Source organism: Eubalaena glacialis, chromosome 5, assembly GCF_028564815.1.
Source record: "Eubalaena glacialis isolate mEubGla1 chromosome 5, mEubGla1.1.hap2.+ XY, whole genome shotgun sequence".
Classification (NCBI taxonomy): domain Eukaryota; kingdom Metazoa; phylum Chordata; class Mammalia; order Artiodactyla; family Balaenidae; genus Eubalaena; species Eubalaena glacialis.
The window spans coordinates 126395916-126410365 of NC_083720.1; the positions used below are offsets into that span (position 1 = coordinate 126395916).

The 14450-nt window shown below is 35.7% G+C and overlaps 1 protein-coding gene across 1 annotated transcript; it reads right to left on the minus strand.

Moving 5' to 3' along the window:
- Positions 1-2701: 2701 nt before the first annotated feature.
- Positions 2702-14019, minus strand: CISD2 (CDGSH iron sulfur domain 2). Its single transcript, XM_061192587.1, has 3 exons — positions 13665-14019; positions 5290-5504; positions 2702-3660 (listed from the first exon to the last, which is right to left on the minus strand). The coding sequence occupies exons 1-3, from the start codon at positions 13765-13767 to the stop codon at positions 3571-3573; spliced, it is 408 nt and encodes a 135-aa protein (XP_061048570.1). The 5' UTR covers positions 13768-14019; the 3' UTR covers positions 2702-3570.
- Positions 14020-14450: the final 431 nt, after the last annotated feature.

Below are 14450 nucleotides of genomic sequence, written 5' to 3' on the forward strand. Positions count from 1 at the left end.
CGTGGCCAAAAAAACCCAAAAAACAAACCAAAAAACTCCACCATAACTAATAGAAAATTGCACAATGCAATTGCTAATAATTAATATGAAGTCTACTTTTTATATAAAAGTAATGCTTGCTACATGACTTTACTAAACTGGATTCCTGCAAAAGATAATAGATGACTCTCTGAACATGATAAAGTGAGCTTCCAGTAAAAGATTACTATGACAAACTAAAGGATATCAGGTAATGCAGCATAGCTAAAACAAAACAACAGCTCTGAGAGTCTTTTACAATCCCACCTCTGGTGCAAAGGGACTGCACGGCCAGCAAGGCAGTGGGGCAGTCACGGAACTGGGGCTGAATGATTTTTACACACGATTTGTAATACTCCCTAAGGTGGAGGAGGTCATCTATCTTGATTTACGTGGTTTAAATCACTGTTCCTTTAGTTTTCCTCATACTTTAACAAATTAAACTTGGTAGTGAGTTACAGTCATTAAACTTGAAAAATGTTTCAACTGAATGAAAAACTTCCTATGATAAAGCCTCCAAATAATCAAGGAACGATTCAAGGTATTTTCTGCATAAACTTTCCACCTGGATAAACCACTTTAAGCACTCAGCTTTTAACTATTTGAAGAGGAAATTGGTATCACCAAATGCAACACATTAATTCTGCCTTCTTACATACCATAAACTACTTGATTCAAATTCATCATTAAACGTCACTTGTATAATTTGCTAACAGCGATGCTCTCGGGGACCGTGGTGTTCAGGACCCTATATAAAGTTGTCTCAAGCTGCTAGCCTTTTAATGTTCACATTAAATTTATTTTTTGGTTCCCTCCCCTGCTGTCAGCTGTCACATTTTATTGTTTACCTGCTTCCAGCAGGACCCTGTCAATACTTATGATTTGTTCAGGAGCAGAAGTCAGATAACCAAACTTATTAGAATCAGGTGTGAAATAAGAACAAGTAGACGCTGAAGATGGAGACCTGAGTGCCCTCACTTCTCAGTAAAGTACGTGAGTGTTAGTAACAGTTCTCCTGGTCTTCTCCAGATTGGTGACGCTCCACAACTGAATTCTAAACATGTAAATTGCAATTAGATGTTTCTGGTAAGTGGTAAATAAAATACTCATCATAATTTAAGAACCCTGTTAAAAATTTTAAAACTCTCTTTGCAGAGGAGGAGTCTAATAGCACGTTTCTAATGGAAGACTGTGGGATCACAGTAAGGAAGACAGAACTATATAGATCAGCAGCTGGCTTAATTAGCTTCCCATAAACTTATTAACAAATTAGATTACAAAATACAAATGTAATTTAATGAATCATCATATGAGGCACTGAACTCAAAGCTGAATTGTAACATGCTTACCATAATACGACTTGCTTAATCACCGATATGAATGAATCACTAATACCTCAAGCCTGCTCAACAGTTCTGAAAACCTACTTATGTAATGGTGGTGCTCACGTCTGAGTAAAGCAATGAGTAGTTCCCTGGGTCAGGTGTAGCAGTCCTCAAAATGATCATAATGTGACACTGTAACAATACAGCTGTTCCTTAAAGGTTCTAGAGACCCAAGATATGTATTTCTAGAGCTAAGTTATCTTCTGTTGTATCAATTCAGATGCAGTTAGATTTCAATTAGATGTCAATTTTTTAAGGCACATGTGATGGAATTCTGTGAATTCACAAGAGAAAGTGAGGGCAACTGGTAATAATGGTTATGTAAAGGGGTAGTTAAAATAACAGCTTGCTACCAGCCCCACACTTCTGAAGAAGTTGCACATGTGGGAAAATATTTGGGTACAACTCTTTAACAAATTTTAACAATTGAAAATGTGGGGAGAAAAAAACCTTATTTGAGAGTATAACCTTCTTACCTTTGGGATGTTAAAATTACCTTTTATCAGATAGTTTTCCACTTTTTAAATGTTCTTACTTAATAATTTTAACATTGATAATGTCACTTTAGTCTCCACATTTGGGGAAAATTTTACCTTCTGTAAAATCTAAGAATGGGAACCACTAGAACATGTACAAAGCCATGTTGCTCTGATTTGCAGTGAATGTTTTTTAAGAAAAGCATTTCATGACCACAGACCAGGATATCCAAACTTCTGGTGAGGAGGATTTTTTCCAAGTCTTGTGATCAACTGTGGAAAAATAATTGGTTAATCTGACAGTGAAGGCCCTTAAGGGTGTTGAAGAAAAGGTCTTAGGGAAAAAATACCCAGAGCCAAAGTGAGAGAAATGTTATATTTCTCCCTACTCGCAGGTGAGGAGAGGAAAGAGCAACAATTTTGTACATACACCTTGTAAAACTTCTCAAAACCACACCTACATTTCTAACCCTACCTTTAAAATTCCTGCTGTTGTTCTCAAGAAAATCAGGATCACATAATAGAAGCTTTGATACATGTAATAAACCAAACATCCACGTACCATGCTTAGAGCAGTGTCTGTTCCATGTAAGTGCTCAGCAACTATTAGCTTTGATGATCATTGGAAGAATTAAATATGTCTGCCTCCCAAACCTTCTTCATATATAAAGAAAGCACAGTGAACTGACCGAACTGTAGCTTTAACAGACAGACTTAAGGATAGCTATTAATGTAAGAATTGCAATATGAAATTAAATAGACTCTTAGGCTAAAAAATTACAAGTTTTAAAGATTCTCCAGTAAGTTTATTTTGCAAGCCTTTTCTATTTTATGTTTGATTGGTATACACTGGAATAAAGAGAAAAATGTTCATATAGACTGTTTTGAACACTGAACTGTTATCATCTTAAGATAAATTCAGATTTACTTTATTTTTAATTGACCTTCAAATTGCAGCAGCTCACGAGGTTTAGCTGTAAGTGTTCTTGCCACCCCACCTTGTCACTGAGTCAGACATACGCACAACACATGTAAACAAACAAGTCTTTTATAAAGTAAACAAGTCTTTTATAATGTAAATAATCGTTCCTTGTTGAAACTTTTTATACCCAGTTCCTGTCTTTTCTGAAATTGGGATATTCACATTTATAGAGAACAATATTTACAAAGTAAAGAGTTTCTCTTTGAAAACTCAAGCAATTCTTGACAGCAATAGTTTTCTTATTGATCTAAAAAGCATGGAATATGGAAGGCCAAAAGGGGAAAAATCACTTCAAATGATCAAAACAGAAGAGCACTAAAAAATAATATATTTAATAATGTAGAGAGAAATTTTTAAAGTACAGTTTCTTTTGAAAATATCGACATTCAAACAAACAGCTTTGGACTCATTGCCAACAGCTTTCTCAATTAAAACTTAAAAATGTTGGTTTTATTGTAGGAAGATACATCAATTCTTTGAAGTCAGAACGAAAGGGTTGCACAATTTAATTTTTATATAAATGACTGAATATACAAAGTATCAAATATAAACAGTAGCGTAACAAGAAAATAAATTGGCAGAAATAATTATTCAACCAGTAGCAATAATTAAGACCACCATTTGAAAGATCTTCTATAAACAAAGAATGGAAAAATATTGTTATAAGTTTTTACAGCACACAATTGAATTCCATTCTAATGCATTACTATTATACTTCCTTCTTCTTCAGTATTAGTGGACCCACATTATCTCCTGTCAATTCATTGTGTTTATTATGTGAACCATCACAGGCAGGAAACTAAAAAGGAAAAAAATTACAAGTGTTATTCTTTAAATGATTCAATAAATAGAAATATTTGTGACATGCTCTTATAAAGAAAAGGCCATTACTCTGGGGGGAGAAACACATCAGATAGCTTTCCTGAGTAACAGATATATTCTCTATCTAACCTAACTACATTCCAATACTACAGCAAATCTAACAAATTTAAGTATTTAATTATTTGGTAGATTTTAAATAAAAAGCTTTGGATGATTCCAAACAAGTCAATACAACAGTTATAAAAGGGCATCAAAATAAGCTCTTATTTTCTATAAAGCTCTAAATCTGAGCTCACCTCATCACTTATTTTAAATTTTAAAAGGACGTAATTTAAATTCAAAATAAACTATTTCATAACGTTTTCTTACTATAAAATTCATGCACACTGTAACACTTAAAAAATACTTCAAAAATATTTTTAAAAACTTACTGATAGGTAACAATAATTAACATTTTGGTATATTTTTTCCTCTGTATTTACTGTATACTCATTTTTTTTAAGCAAAATTGAGATCATACTGTAATATGCTTTTCTAGCTTATATCATGCTCCCATGTTATTAAATATTCTTTAAAAAACATGGTTTTTCATAGCTTCCTAATATCCCATCACTTGTATTATACCATACTTTAATCATTCCTCTATTATCAGATATCTAGACTGTTTCTAAGATTTTGTTATTACAAAGGATGCGATGATGAACATTATTGTATTTAAAGCCTCAAATAGCCTATGATCAAACTAGATCTCATCAACTACTTATAATTTATCACTCCAAACTCCTCTTTTGGTTTATTATTTTTAATTGAAGTATAGTTGATTTACAATGTTAATTACTACTGTACAGCAAAGTGATTCAGTTATACACATACATACATTCTTTTCTTAAAAAATATTCTTTTCCATTATGGTTTACCATAGGATACTGAATAGTTCTCTGTGCTGTACAGTAGGACCTTGTTGTTTAGCCATCTTACATATACTAGTTTGTATCTGCTAACCCCAACCTCCCACTCCACCCCTCCCCCAACCCTTTCCCCACTGGCAACCACCAGTCTGTTCTCTATGTCTGTGATTCTGTTTCTGCTTCATTGATAGGTTCATTTGTGTCATATTTTAGATTCCACATATAAGTAATATCATACGGTACCAATATCTGTATTTCTCTTTCTGACTTACTTCACTTAGTAAGATAATCTCTAGTTGCATCCATCAAACTCATTTTTAATTTCCACATTAAAAATCATCCATAATTATACTTACCATTTACTAACTCATACTACATACAAGGCACTGTACATACATCATCTCACTAAATCCTCAAAAATTTCTGTGATATTGGTATATTATCAGATTTTAAAACACCTGACGATCAGAGTAATAAAGATAAAGTAATTTGCCCAACCAAGTTTCTGTACTGGTCTAACTTTTCTAATGTAGGAAATATAGCGATCATAAGAGGCGACCTTTAATTTAGAGTAGACTTTCAGTGCTGAATACTATGGAAAAATCTCTAATCTCACAGAACCGCAAAACTGGGGATTTAAGAAGCAAAACCATTTTAACTGCACAAAATTTTAGTGGACATGTAAATGAACATCTTACCGTCTTAGAACGCCAACATCTACAATAAGCTGCTTTAGTAAGACACAAATCTTCAATGTTTATCTCATTCACCACTTTGGGATTTTCCTTTTGTATTTTAAGATTAATCAAGCTATCCTTCTGTTGCTTTTTCTTCGGGAGAAATGGACGAACCGCAAGGTAGCCAAGTAGTGCAAGTACACCAAGGAAAGGCAATAACCGAAGCCATTCTGAAACTAAACATGTACAGATTTGTTAAAGTCTGCATGCTCCTGTAATAGAACTCAAATAGGGATGGATTGGGAAATTGGGATTGACATGTACACACTGCCATGTTTAAAATAGATGACCAACAAGGACTTACTGTAAAAACAAATAAAAAAATAAAAATTAAAAAAAAAAAAGAACTCAAATAGCATGTCTCATCTTTGAGCTTATTCTTTATCTATTCTTCACTTCTCACTTTAATTTCTTAACTACCTAACTTATCTGTAAAACTGTGAATAAGGCACCTATACCTAGGACCCCCTTATTTTATTTGTGGGTTGACTTCAGACTTTTGAAACTGGAAAACAAAATTTTCAGAAATGGGTCCTCTACCAAATATCCTATCTCATTATCCTCACTAAGTATATTTGTGTTTCGTTTTATTTCAGGAATTACGATCACCATAATTATAAACAAAATTCAATGTGATATATTTTATAGGTTTAGAAAACATTTCCACCATGTCTAAAATCATACAACAGAATATCCCGTAATAGCTTATCACTGATTTATAATTTCAGACAGAACATGTCTTCAATGCTTTAATTTACATTTTTTGGTAAGGCATAGTGATTCCTAAAGAAACACCTAAATGTTGTGTAAAAGCTATTTTAAAGAGCTAGTCGAAATTTTCACATCCTGAATATTCTCATTATTAGATACATCTTATTCCGTAAGTGTTCATGAAAGCCTTCTGTAGTACTCAGCACTGTCTTAGGGGGATAGGGAATGTAAGTGATATAAATGAAATTTATATCACTTATAAATGATATAAGTTTCTCCTATGCCCGTGGAGACAAACACACCAGGAAGCCAAGATAATTGTCTCAGCATGCATTTATCAAATGTTGGCTAGTACCCTGCCTCTGCTGGGCTCTGCAGGGAATCCTTTGCCTTTAAAGAGTTATCACTTGTCATCCTTCACTGAGTGCTAACCTGATATCTTGCTAATAAGCACTATGTAGAAATAGCTTAGTGGAGAAAAAGAAAAATTGAAGGTCATGTGCTAAGGCATACTAATAAATGTTAATGATAAATGAACAGACTATGCTAAGAGTGCAACTGTATTACCTCATTTAACACTGTGTTAGTTTAAACAACTGTATTTGGTAGGCACCATTATTATTCCCATTTTTCATGTGGGTAAACTGTAGCTTAAGCAGGTTTAGTCCAGGACAGTAAGTGCAAAGCCTGTTCTCAATCACTATGAATGAAATTCAACAGATCTAAACTTTTATCTGTTCTTCTCTCAGTAAAACTACTCAAAGACTGGCTTAATATTAACTCTTCCAAAATGAAATTATTTTTGATACAACACCACGCCAAAGGTTTGTTATGAGTTGTGGACGAATCAACCTATTTATGTATGAATAGCACCTATAAGAGTGCCTGGCACAGAGAGGATACACAATAAATGGTAGTTTTTATTAAGATTATGGAGATTGGAGCAACTCCTCTGAAAAAATATTTTGCTAACTAAACCTGACAATGTTATATAGTAGAAATCTTTGGGGATATAATCTTTTAGTCACCAGAATGAAATTCTGTAACGATAAGGTTTTGCCAGTCAAGCTGGCTGTTCTATTCTCATAACAAAAGTGGAAAGACTCCACATAAATCTTTTGAATGAATTAAAGTTCTGGAAATGACAAAGAACTGTTTCTTGGGGGGGAGGGGTCTATCTACAGATCCGTGCTGTCCAATACAGTAACCACTAGCCAAGCTGTTCTGATCTGTACCCAGGATTTTGTTTTAATCAGGTATGGTAAGATGACAGACATGGAGACAACTGCCTTGAAAGAAAAGTTTACTTACAATTCCCAAGAGGAGGGGGCACACTGTGCCACCCAGGACCACATGGGGAAGTACCAGGCTTGGTCAGGCAGAAGGTGAAAGGGCACAAGCTTTTATTGTGGTTTCTACAGAAAAGGCAAGGTAGGGCAGAGTAAACATTTAGGATTGGCTGGCTTGAATAATTTCAGTGGGCTCTGGGCTATAGGGGTGGTCCCTAGTTGTCTCATGTCTGGCCCTGGGTGATTTAGGGCAGGGGAAATACTGGCTTGGTAAGTGAGAGTTAGATAAAGGAAGTGGCTGGAGTGTAGGCTTTGGATTGGTTGGTTTGCATATGAAAAGTATGCTCACAGGCAAGTAGTTTACTATCTCCTGGCATTAGCTAGTCCTTGGAGGGGGCAAATTCTCCCTGGCCAGCAAGGCCCCCAAGATGTCCGAGTATCATAAAATATAGAAAATAAAAAACACAATTAATACACATGTGGCTATTTAAATAAATTAAGTAAAATTCAGAAGTCAGTTTCTATGACATACCAGTCACATTTCAGCAGCTCAAGAACTACATGTGGCTAGAGGTTACCATATTTGACAGCACAGAGAACATTTCTATCATCACAGAAAGGCTTTTGGATAGTGCTGCTATAGACCACTGTTTCTATAAAGTACCATCTCTATAACATGGCAAGGCTACTTTGACAGTTTCAACTCCCACAAATATCCCATCCTTCATGTACTTGAAGCCAGCCAAAGCTACTTATTACCTAATGACAGGCTTCCTGTGTCCTTTGCATAAGGAATTCCTTCTGTCTGCCATGCCTTTCTATCTGTGGCCTATCTGACTCATTACGTGGACCATTTAAAACTAGGGTCAAATATGCCTCCTCCAGAAATCTTTCTTCATTTCCCAAAGCAAAATTAATCACTCCCTCCTTTGCTTCCAAGCCCCTTTACCGCAGTTTCTTTTATCATACTACTATTATCTGTTTATAAAGTTGATTCTTCCATGAGCCTGTAGGAAAAGGAGCTGTGTACTACTCTTCCTGGCGCAAAGTAGATACCTCATAAATGTTAAATGAGTGACTTAATGAAGGAATGAATGTAGAGCATAAATGTCAGTCCCCTTCTCACTCACCATACTGTACTGTAATTATTTATTTATACTTATTTTCTAGATCAGGCAATAAATATCTTAGATTGTTATTGGCCCCAACATCCAGTATAGTATCTTGAAACAGTAATTATTCAATACATGTTTTTTGAATGTAGAATAACATTAAGTATTATTATGTATACTACAAAATTAAAAAGTCACGAGAGGTTAAGTGACTCAAAGTAAAAAAGTAAATGAATGAGAATGTAAAGATGAAAACATTAACTTAGATTCTTAAGTTTAGCATTTCCTAGCTTAATCCACAAATCTCAGGGAATAAATGGTATTAATACTGTTTTAAAATCTACTTCAGAAAACGTCCTTCGACACTTAATTCCTTGGTAAAACACTACTCTATAGTAATACAGTGATGAAAGGTACTATTATTTCCTACAACAAAGTAACAATTTATACAACAGTCTTGTTTAGTAAAATCTACTTTTTAAAGATGACAAACTTCAATTTAACTACAGAAAAGATAATAAAGGAAAATAATACAGCCTGTAAAGCTCAATTAAATCATTTTAAGTACATTTATTAAGGCTGATTTTTGGTAAATAAATATTAAATACAGAAAAATCAAACAAGAAATTAAAAAAACAACCTTTAAGATTGGCTATTTCTATGAACCTGTTTGATATATATTCAGCTACTGCAGATATATCAGGTACTGTGAAGGGAAATCTATTACCTACTAACCGTTAGGTATAATGTATATTTTGTATTGTACACTTTTAAATTGTTTTAGGATTATCAGAAATAGCATTTATTTTACAAAATTTGAAAATTTAGAAAAGTTATAAAAAATAAAATAACTTTTAATCCCACCAGTCAAGAGTTGGTAACATTTTGTTGTATTTCTATTTTGCTGTATTTCTTTTCCTTTTTCAAAAGGTTGCATATAATGATACCATAAAAATAATACTGGCAAATTGACTGCTGATAATTTCATAACATATTTTATTATGTATCATTATGGGTAAAACATAGAAATGACTTCATTTCTGAACTACAGAAAGATGAAAGTAAAACATTTTTAATGGATGGCATTACTATTACCACTTAAAACCTAATATAGACTATTCAGGACCAAAGGGCCAATAAAATGAAATTAATAATCAATTTTAAAATCTTTTTTCCACTCACGACTATAAATACAACAGTGTCCCAGTATTTAGAGCATTGCCTGGCCCATAGTAAGTGCTCAATAAATACTTGATAACGTGAGGAATTCTGAATTGGAGAGTGGTTACATGGAAGAAAATGTTTTAATGACATCAAAATTGTTCTCCACAAAGGCTAGTATAATCTTTAATTACACTGACTTTTAAATACAGTCGGTCTACCTAGGAAAAGGGGAAAAAACTTTTACAACTTATAGTAACTATGTAAATATTTTCCCAAATTCTCAAAAATAAAAGTTTTCTAAAATAAAATTCTTCAATCTTTCAGAAATAACCTTTATTATTTACATGTTAATAAATGCAACTCTTTAGTTTGAACTAAATGATTTATTACCCTTTCTTATTAAGAAAACTCACCTTTTGTTTATTTCTTTAAAAAAACAATTGAGGTAAATTTACATACAATAAACAGATCTTAGGTGTTTAGCTCTGAGCTGTGACAATTAAATACACCCTTGTAGCCTCCACTGAAAATGTGTAAAAATATGTAAAATATTTCCATCACCCCAGAAAGTATTCTCCTGCCCCCTTCTAGTCTATCTCCCCACCACTGATTCCTATACCCGAAGGTTTTTTCACTCAATATAAAATTTTTGAGATTCATCCAGTGGATCATTAATTTGTTCCTTTTTATTACTAATCAGTATTCCACTCTATGAATATACCATAATTCGTTTATCCACTCTCCTGTTGCTAGGTACTTAGGTTGCTTACAGTTTGGGATTATCATAAATAAGGCTGCTATGAACATGCTTTCAACTCTGTTCCATTTCTTAAATTCCTTGCTCAAAATTGGCCCTTTCTAGAGCTAATGCCCTTGAAGGGTCAGCTCTGACATGTTTGTGTTACTCTGGGAAAAATATTATTATAGTCTTAGGATTCATTGCTTTGTCTTTAGGAGGAAAACCATCACGTTTCAAAGCAGCTAACTAGTTTAAGTGGGGTAGAACTACTATATTCAAAGTTTCATAGCTAGCTTTTAAATCTAGATATAAACTTTTCTGACTTTTGAATGGGAAGTTTTGTTATTCTATTTTAAAAGTTTATACGACAGGGAAAGCTTTTTTAAAAGTCAATGTATTTGAATACATTATACTTTCAAAGGGCAGAATTATACTAATTTACCTTAAAAGCCTCACTCTTAACAATGTAACCTAAACAAAGATAGATAAGGCATTTCTGATAGATAAAGGCTATCTATAAATACTGTATAGTAATTAAGGCTCTTCAAGTGTTTACTAAGAATGCAGAGTCATCATGAGAGAGTCCATTGCTTTTAAAAAACCACTGGGTCTAAATAGGGAAGGAAAAACAGGCAACAATAATGTGAACTGAAACTTTTTTTTGCTCTAATTGTCATAGATAGAAAATGAAAATATTTTTGGTCTGGTAAACATTTTAAACAATTATGTTGAAAAGTTATCTTCCAGGTTTTAATTTCAGCAAAGAAAAAGTCTAAGATGGATTCTAAGAAGTTCATTCAAGAGAGCCAAATGTCATTAGCTATTACCATCTAATCAGGAGGCGAGACCCAGAGAGGAAACTGGTCACTGAAGTTTTTCTTTCATAGTGCTCCAAAACAGATTCTGCAACTGTTATATTCTCATTGTCCAGTGCCAAACAGACTATCTCATTTTTTTTATAAAGTAGTTATTACAAATATGTTAACGTTTCCTAAATAAATGGACATTACAATGAGAACTAAATTGCCCCATTGTAATGGGACTTAAGTTACATATGCACTATAAAGATATTTATCAGAGTTGTCATTTCTGAGAATTGGTCTTCACATTAACTATTTAATAGCTTTAAAGAAGAAACTACTATAAATTATTGATTCAAAAGGGAAAAGGTTTAGGTTGAGTTTCCTTAATACCTTTAATAGGAATTAAATATTTGTTGACAGTAGGAATCCCTGAGAAGAAAAAAAAAAGGTTTGAAAATCTTCTAGTCACTAAATCAAATATCGTACTTTCCAATCTGCTTCAACTATACTCTAATTTACAGAAAATTGAAACTAATATAAAACCAGCTACAATCAGAATCAACACACATAATTCAGGTTAAACTGGACTGAGGTGGGAACAAGGGGACTTTTTTCTTTCTTGACTATTAAAAACTCAGCTGTTAATTTATGCAAATTTTTAAGGTAAGTTGGCAACTGGGAACAAATGTCACAAAATGATCATATCCTTTTGACCTGGTATTACCATTTAGTGAATATATTCAAGGGTATAATTCAAAGAAGGAAAAAATAACAATTGGTACAGAGCTACTTACCACTGAACATTATGAATAAAATATACATATAAAAACATTCCAAATTTCCAGCTGCAGGGGAATGGTTAGGCCTACTGTGATGCTAATCTATAATAAGATTATATACATACATAGAACAAGATAAGGAATACATTAAAATATGTAAAGTACTTCAGTAACAGAAATAAGGGGAGAAAAAGGCAAAATTTTACATAATTGCTGCAATCTATCAGAATAAACTAGTAAAATCAACAGAAGACTTTGATGTTTACAAACACGTGATTTGAAAGTTTTTTCATTTTGTTACTTTTATGTTGCTCCTATGTTTAGATATTTCTTTTTAATGTTTATTACTCAGTTACCACTCTTTCTATTCAATTACATGCTTTCTATCAAACCCCTTAACATCTAAAAATGTTAAAATCTCACAATCCATTTGTCAACAGAGCAAATGTCTATGACCATTATGCAAAGAATCTCTAGATTTAGAACAGTCATCTAGTTTACCGCATTTTAATCTATCCACCTCCAGACACTGCTTTTTTTTTTTTTAAATCTCTGAGAGGGGATAGCTCTCAAAGCACCATATTTGTTTGGTAAAGTATTCTCTAATTAAAGAAAAAAAATTCCTTGAACATGGAGCTAAAATCCATGCTCGAGTAACTATCACTAATTTGGCCCTAGTTCTGTCTTTTGGTCTACACAGAATAAATCTTATTTTTCTTCCACTGGTCAGCCTTCCAAATACTGTATTTTAAGTCAGCTACCATAGATTTCCAGACTGCTCCAAGCTAAGCAGCCCTATTTACCTCAAAATTATCTTAATTCATGCTTACATTCCCTGGTAGTCAGGACATATGAATTCAATGTTTGCTTTATTAATATGGTTTCTCCCCCCCTCATCATCCTAATCAGTCCCTGTGTCTGGTTTACCAATATCCCAACTTACATTGTAAAGCTCAGAACCCAACAAAATCTTCCAAGTGTTGACTGCATTCTGGAAATTTTCATCCTTTAGATGTGAAATCCCGAGTTCTGGGTTCTATTTTGTAAAGGAGGGAACTTAAGTACAGAATGTTACATACATTCATTAAATTTCATTTTCTAATTTTTGGTCCATCATACTAGCAAAGGTATCTTTCCTTCAACTCCAGGAAACTAAATTGCCTCCAGGCCCGTAGTAATGGAGGTGACCTCAAATGACCCCATGATAGGTCAACTCTCTCTTATAGGATTGGAGTTTATTTTCTAATTTTGTTGCTAAATAAAACCGCAATACATATTATGTGCATGTCTGTGTTTCTCTCCCACACAGTCACACCCACACGATGTGGCTAAAACCCAGCCAAGAGCTGGGACGGCCTGATACACAGCGCCTTAGGTAACGATGACTTACCCTGCTTTAAACAAGCACGCTGCAGGGAGCGATGGAGATGAAAGAGATGGGCCCGTTCCCAACTCAGCACCTTCTCAGCAAAAACCTGGTCTCTCGCCACGTAAAGACACTGGGGACAGCCACGAGGATAAGCACCCCGAGACGCCAAGTACGGAGAGGTGGCCTCACACACGCTCCCAGGCAGCAGCGCCGGCGCGCGCCCACCTCCCTCGGAGCGCAGGCTCACCGGATCACGAGCCATCCGCCAAGCTCCGCCCCGCCCCTCGGCCCGAGGGTTTTTAGATGCCCGCCCCCACCCTCCGCCTTGGGAAGCTTGCAAGGATGGGGACTGGCTGAAGGCAAAGATTACCTGTGAGCCGGGCGAACCCGATAATGCTCTCGGGGACTGGGAGCCGCTTAAGATATGCGGGGAGCTGCACCTTCACGATGCGGGCCACGCTCTCCAGCACCATCCTGGCCAGCGGCGTCCACTCCTCGCCCGACCCCCGCCGCTCTCCGGCCGAGCTGCCGCGCCTGCGCCGAGAGCGGAAACGGCCGGCGGGCGCTTGCAGCCCGGACCGGGCGGGGCGGGGTTGCGGGCACGCGAGGAGAGGTGACCTGCCCGGCGCCGATTGGCAGCGGGCGGGTGACGTGCGCGCGTCCGGCGGATGCCGAGTGGTCGCGGGCGGCCGCGGGGACTGACGGGTAGCGAGGCCCGCCTCGGAATCTCGATGCTGAAGAGGGCCATTGCGGTGGGCCTTTTACATCTGTAGACGCTGGAGGCCCGCAGAAAGGATACTGTGTCGGAGGAGGTAAAGCACAAGAGAGTGCTTTGTAACCGGAAAGTGCCTTTCAAAAGTGAGTTTCTCCTGGGGTCTCTTTTTACCTCGGCCCGTCTCGTCTCGGCCTCTTCCCAGCCGCGACCCCAGAACTGCAAATTCTCTTAAGAGCACCCTTCTCTACCCGCCGCGGCGCCTAATTTCGCTCTCTTCCCTCTACAAGCTTGTGTTTTTTTTTTTTTTTTTTTAAAGAAGTTAAAATACTTTCGCTAAACTAGGAACTGCTTACAGCTCTGCCCCTTGGCCATTTGGTACAATCCTGCTCCGAGACCTTGAGGTATTTGCCATTCAGACGAGACCCGTTAGAGTCCTTCCTT

What these genes read in the sequence shown, in the direction of transcription:
- CISD2 (XM_061192587.1), bottom strand. Translation starts at nt 13,767, where the DNA reads ATGGTGCTGGAGAGCGTGGCCCGCATCGTGAAGGTGCAGCTCCCCGCA. An exon ending in CGGGTTCGCCCGGCTCACAG is followed by an intron (nt 5,505 to 13,664) that starts GTAATCTTTGCC and finishes GTACATGTTTAG; the next exon opens with TTTCAGAATGGCTTCGGTTA. An exon ending in GATGTTGGCGTTCTAAGACG is followed by an intron (nt 3,661 to 5,289) that starts GTAAGATGTTCA and finishes TTTCCTTTTTAG; the next exon opens with TTTCCTGCCTGTGATGGTTC.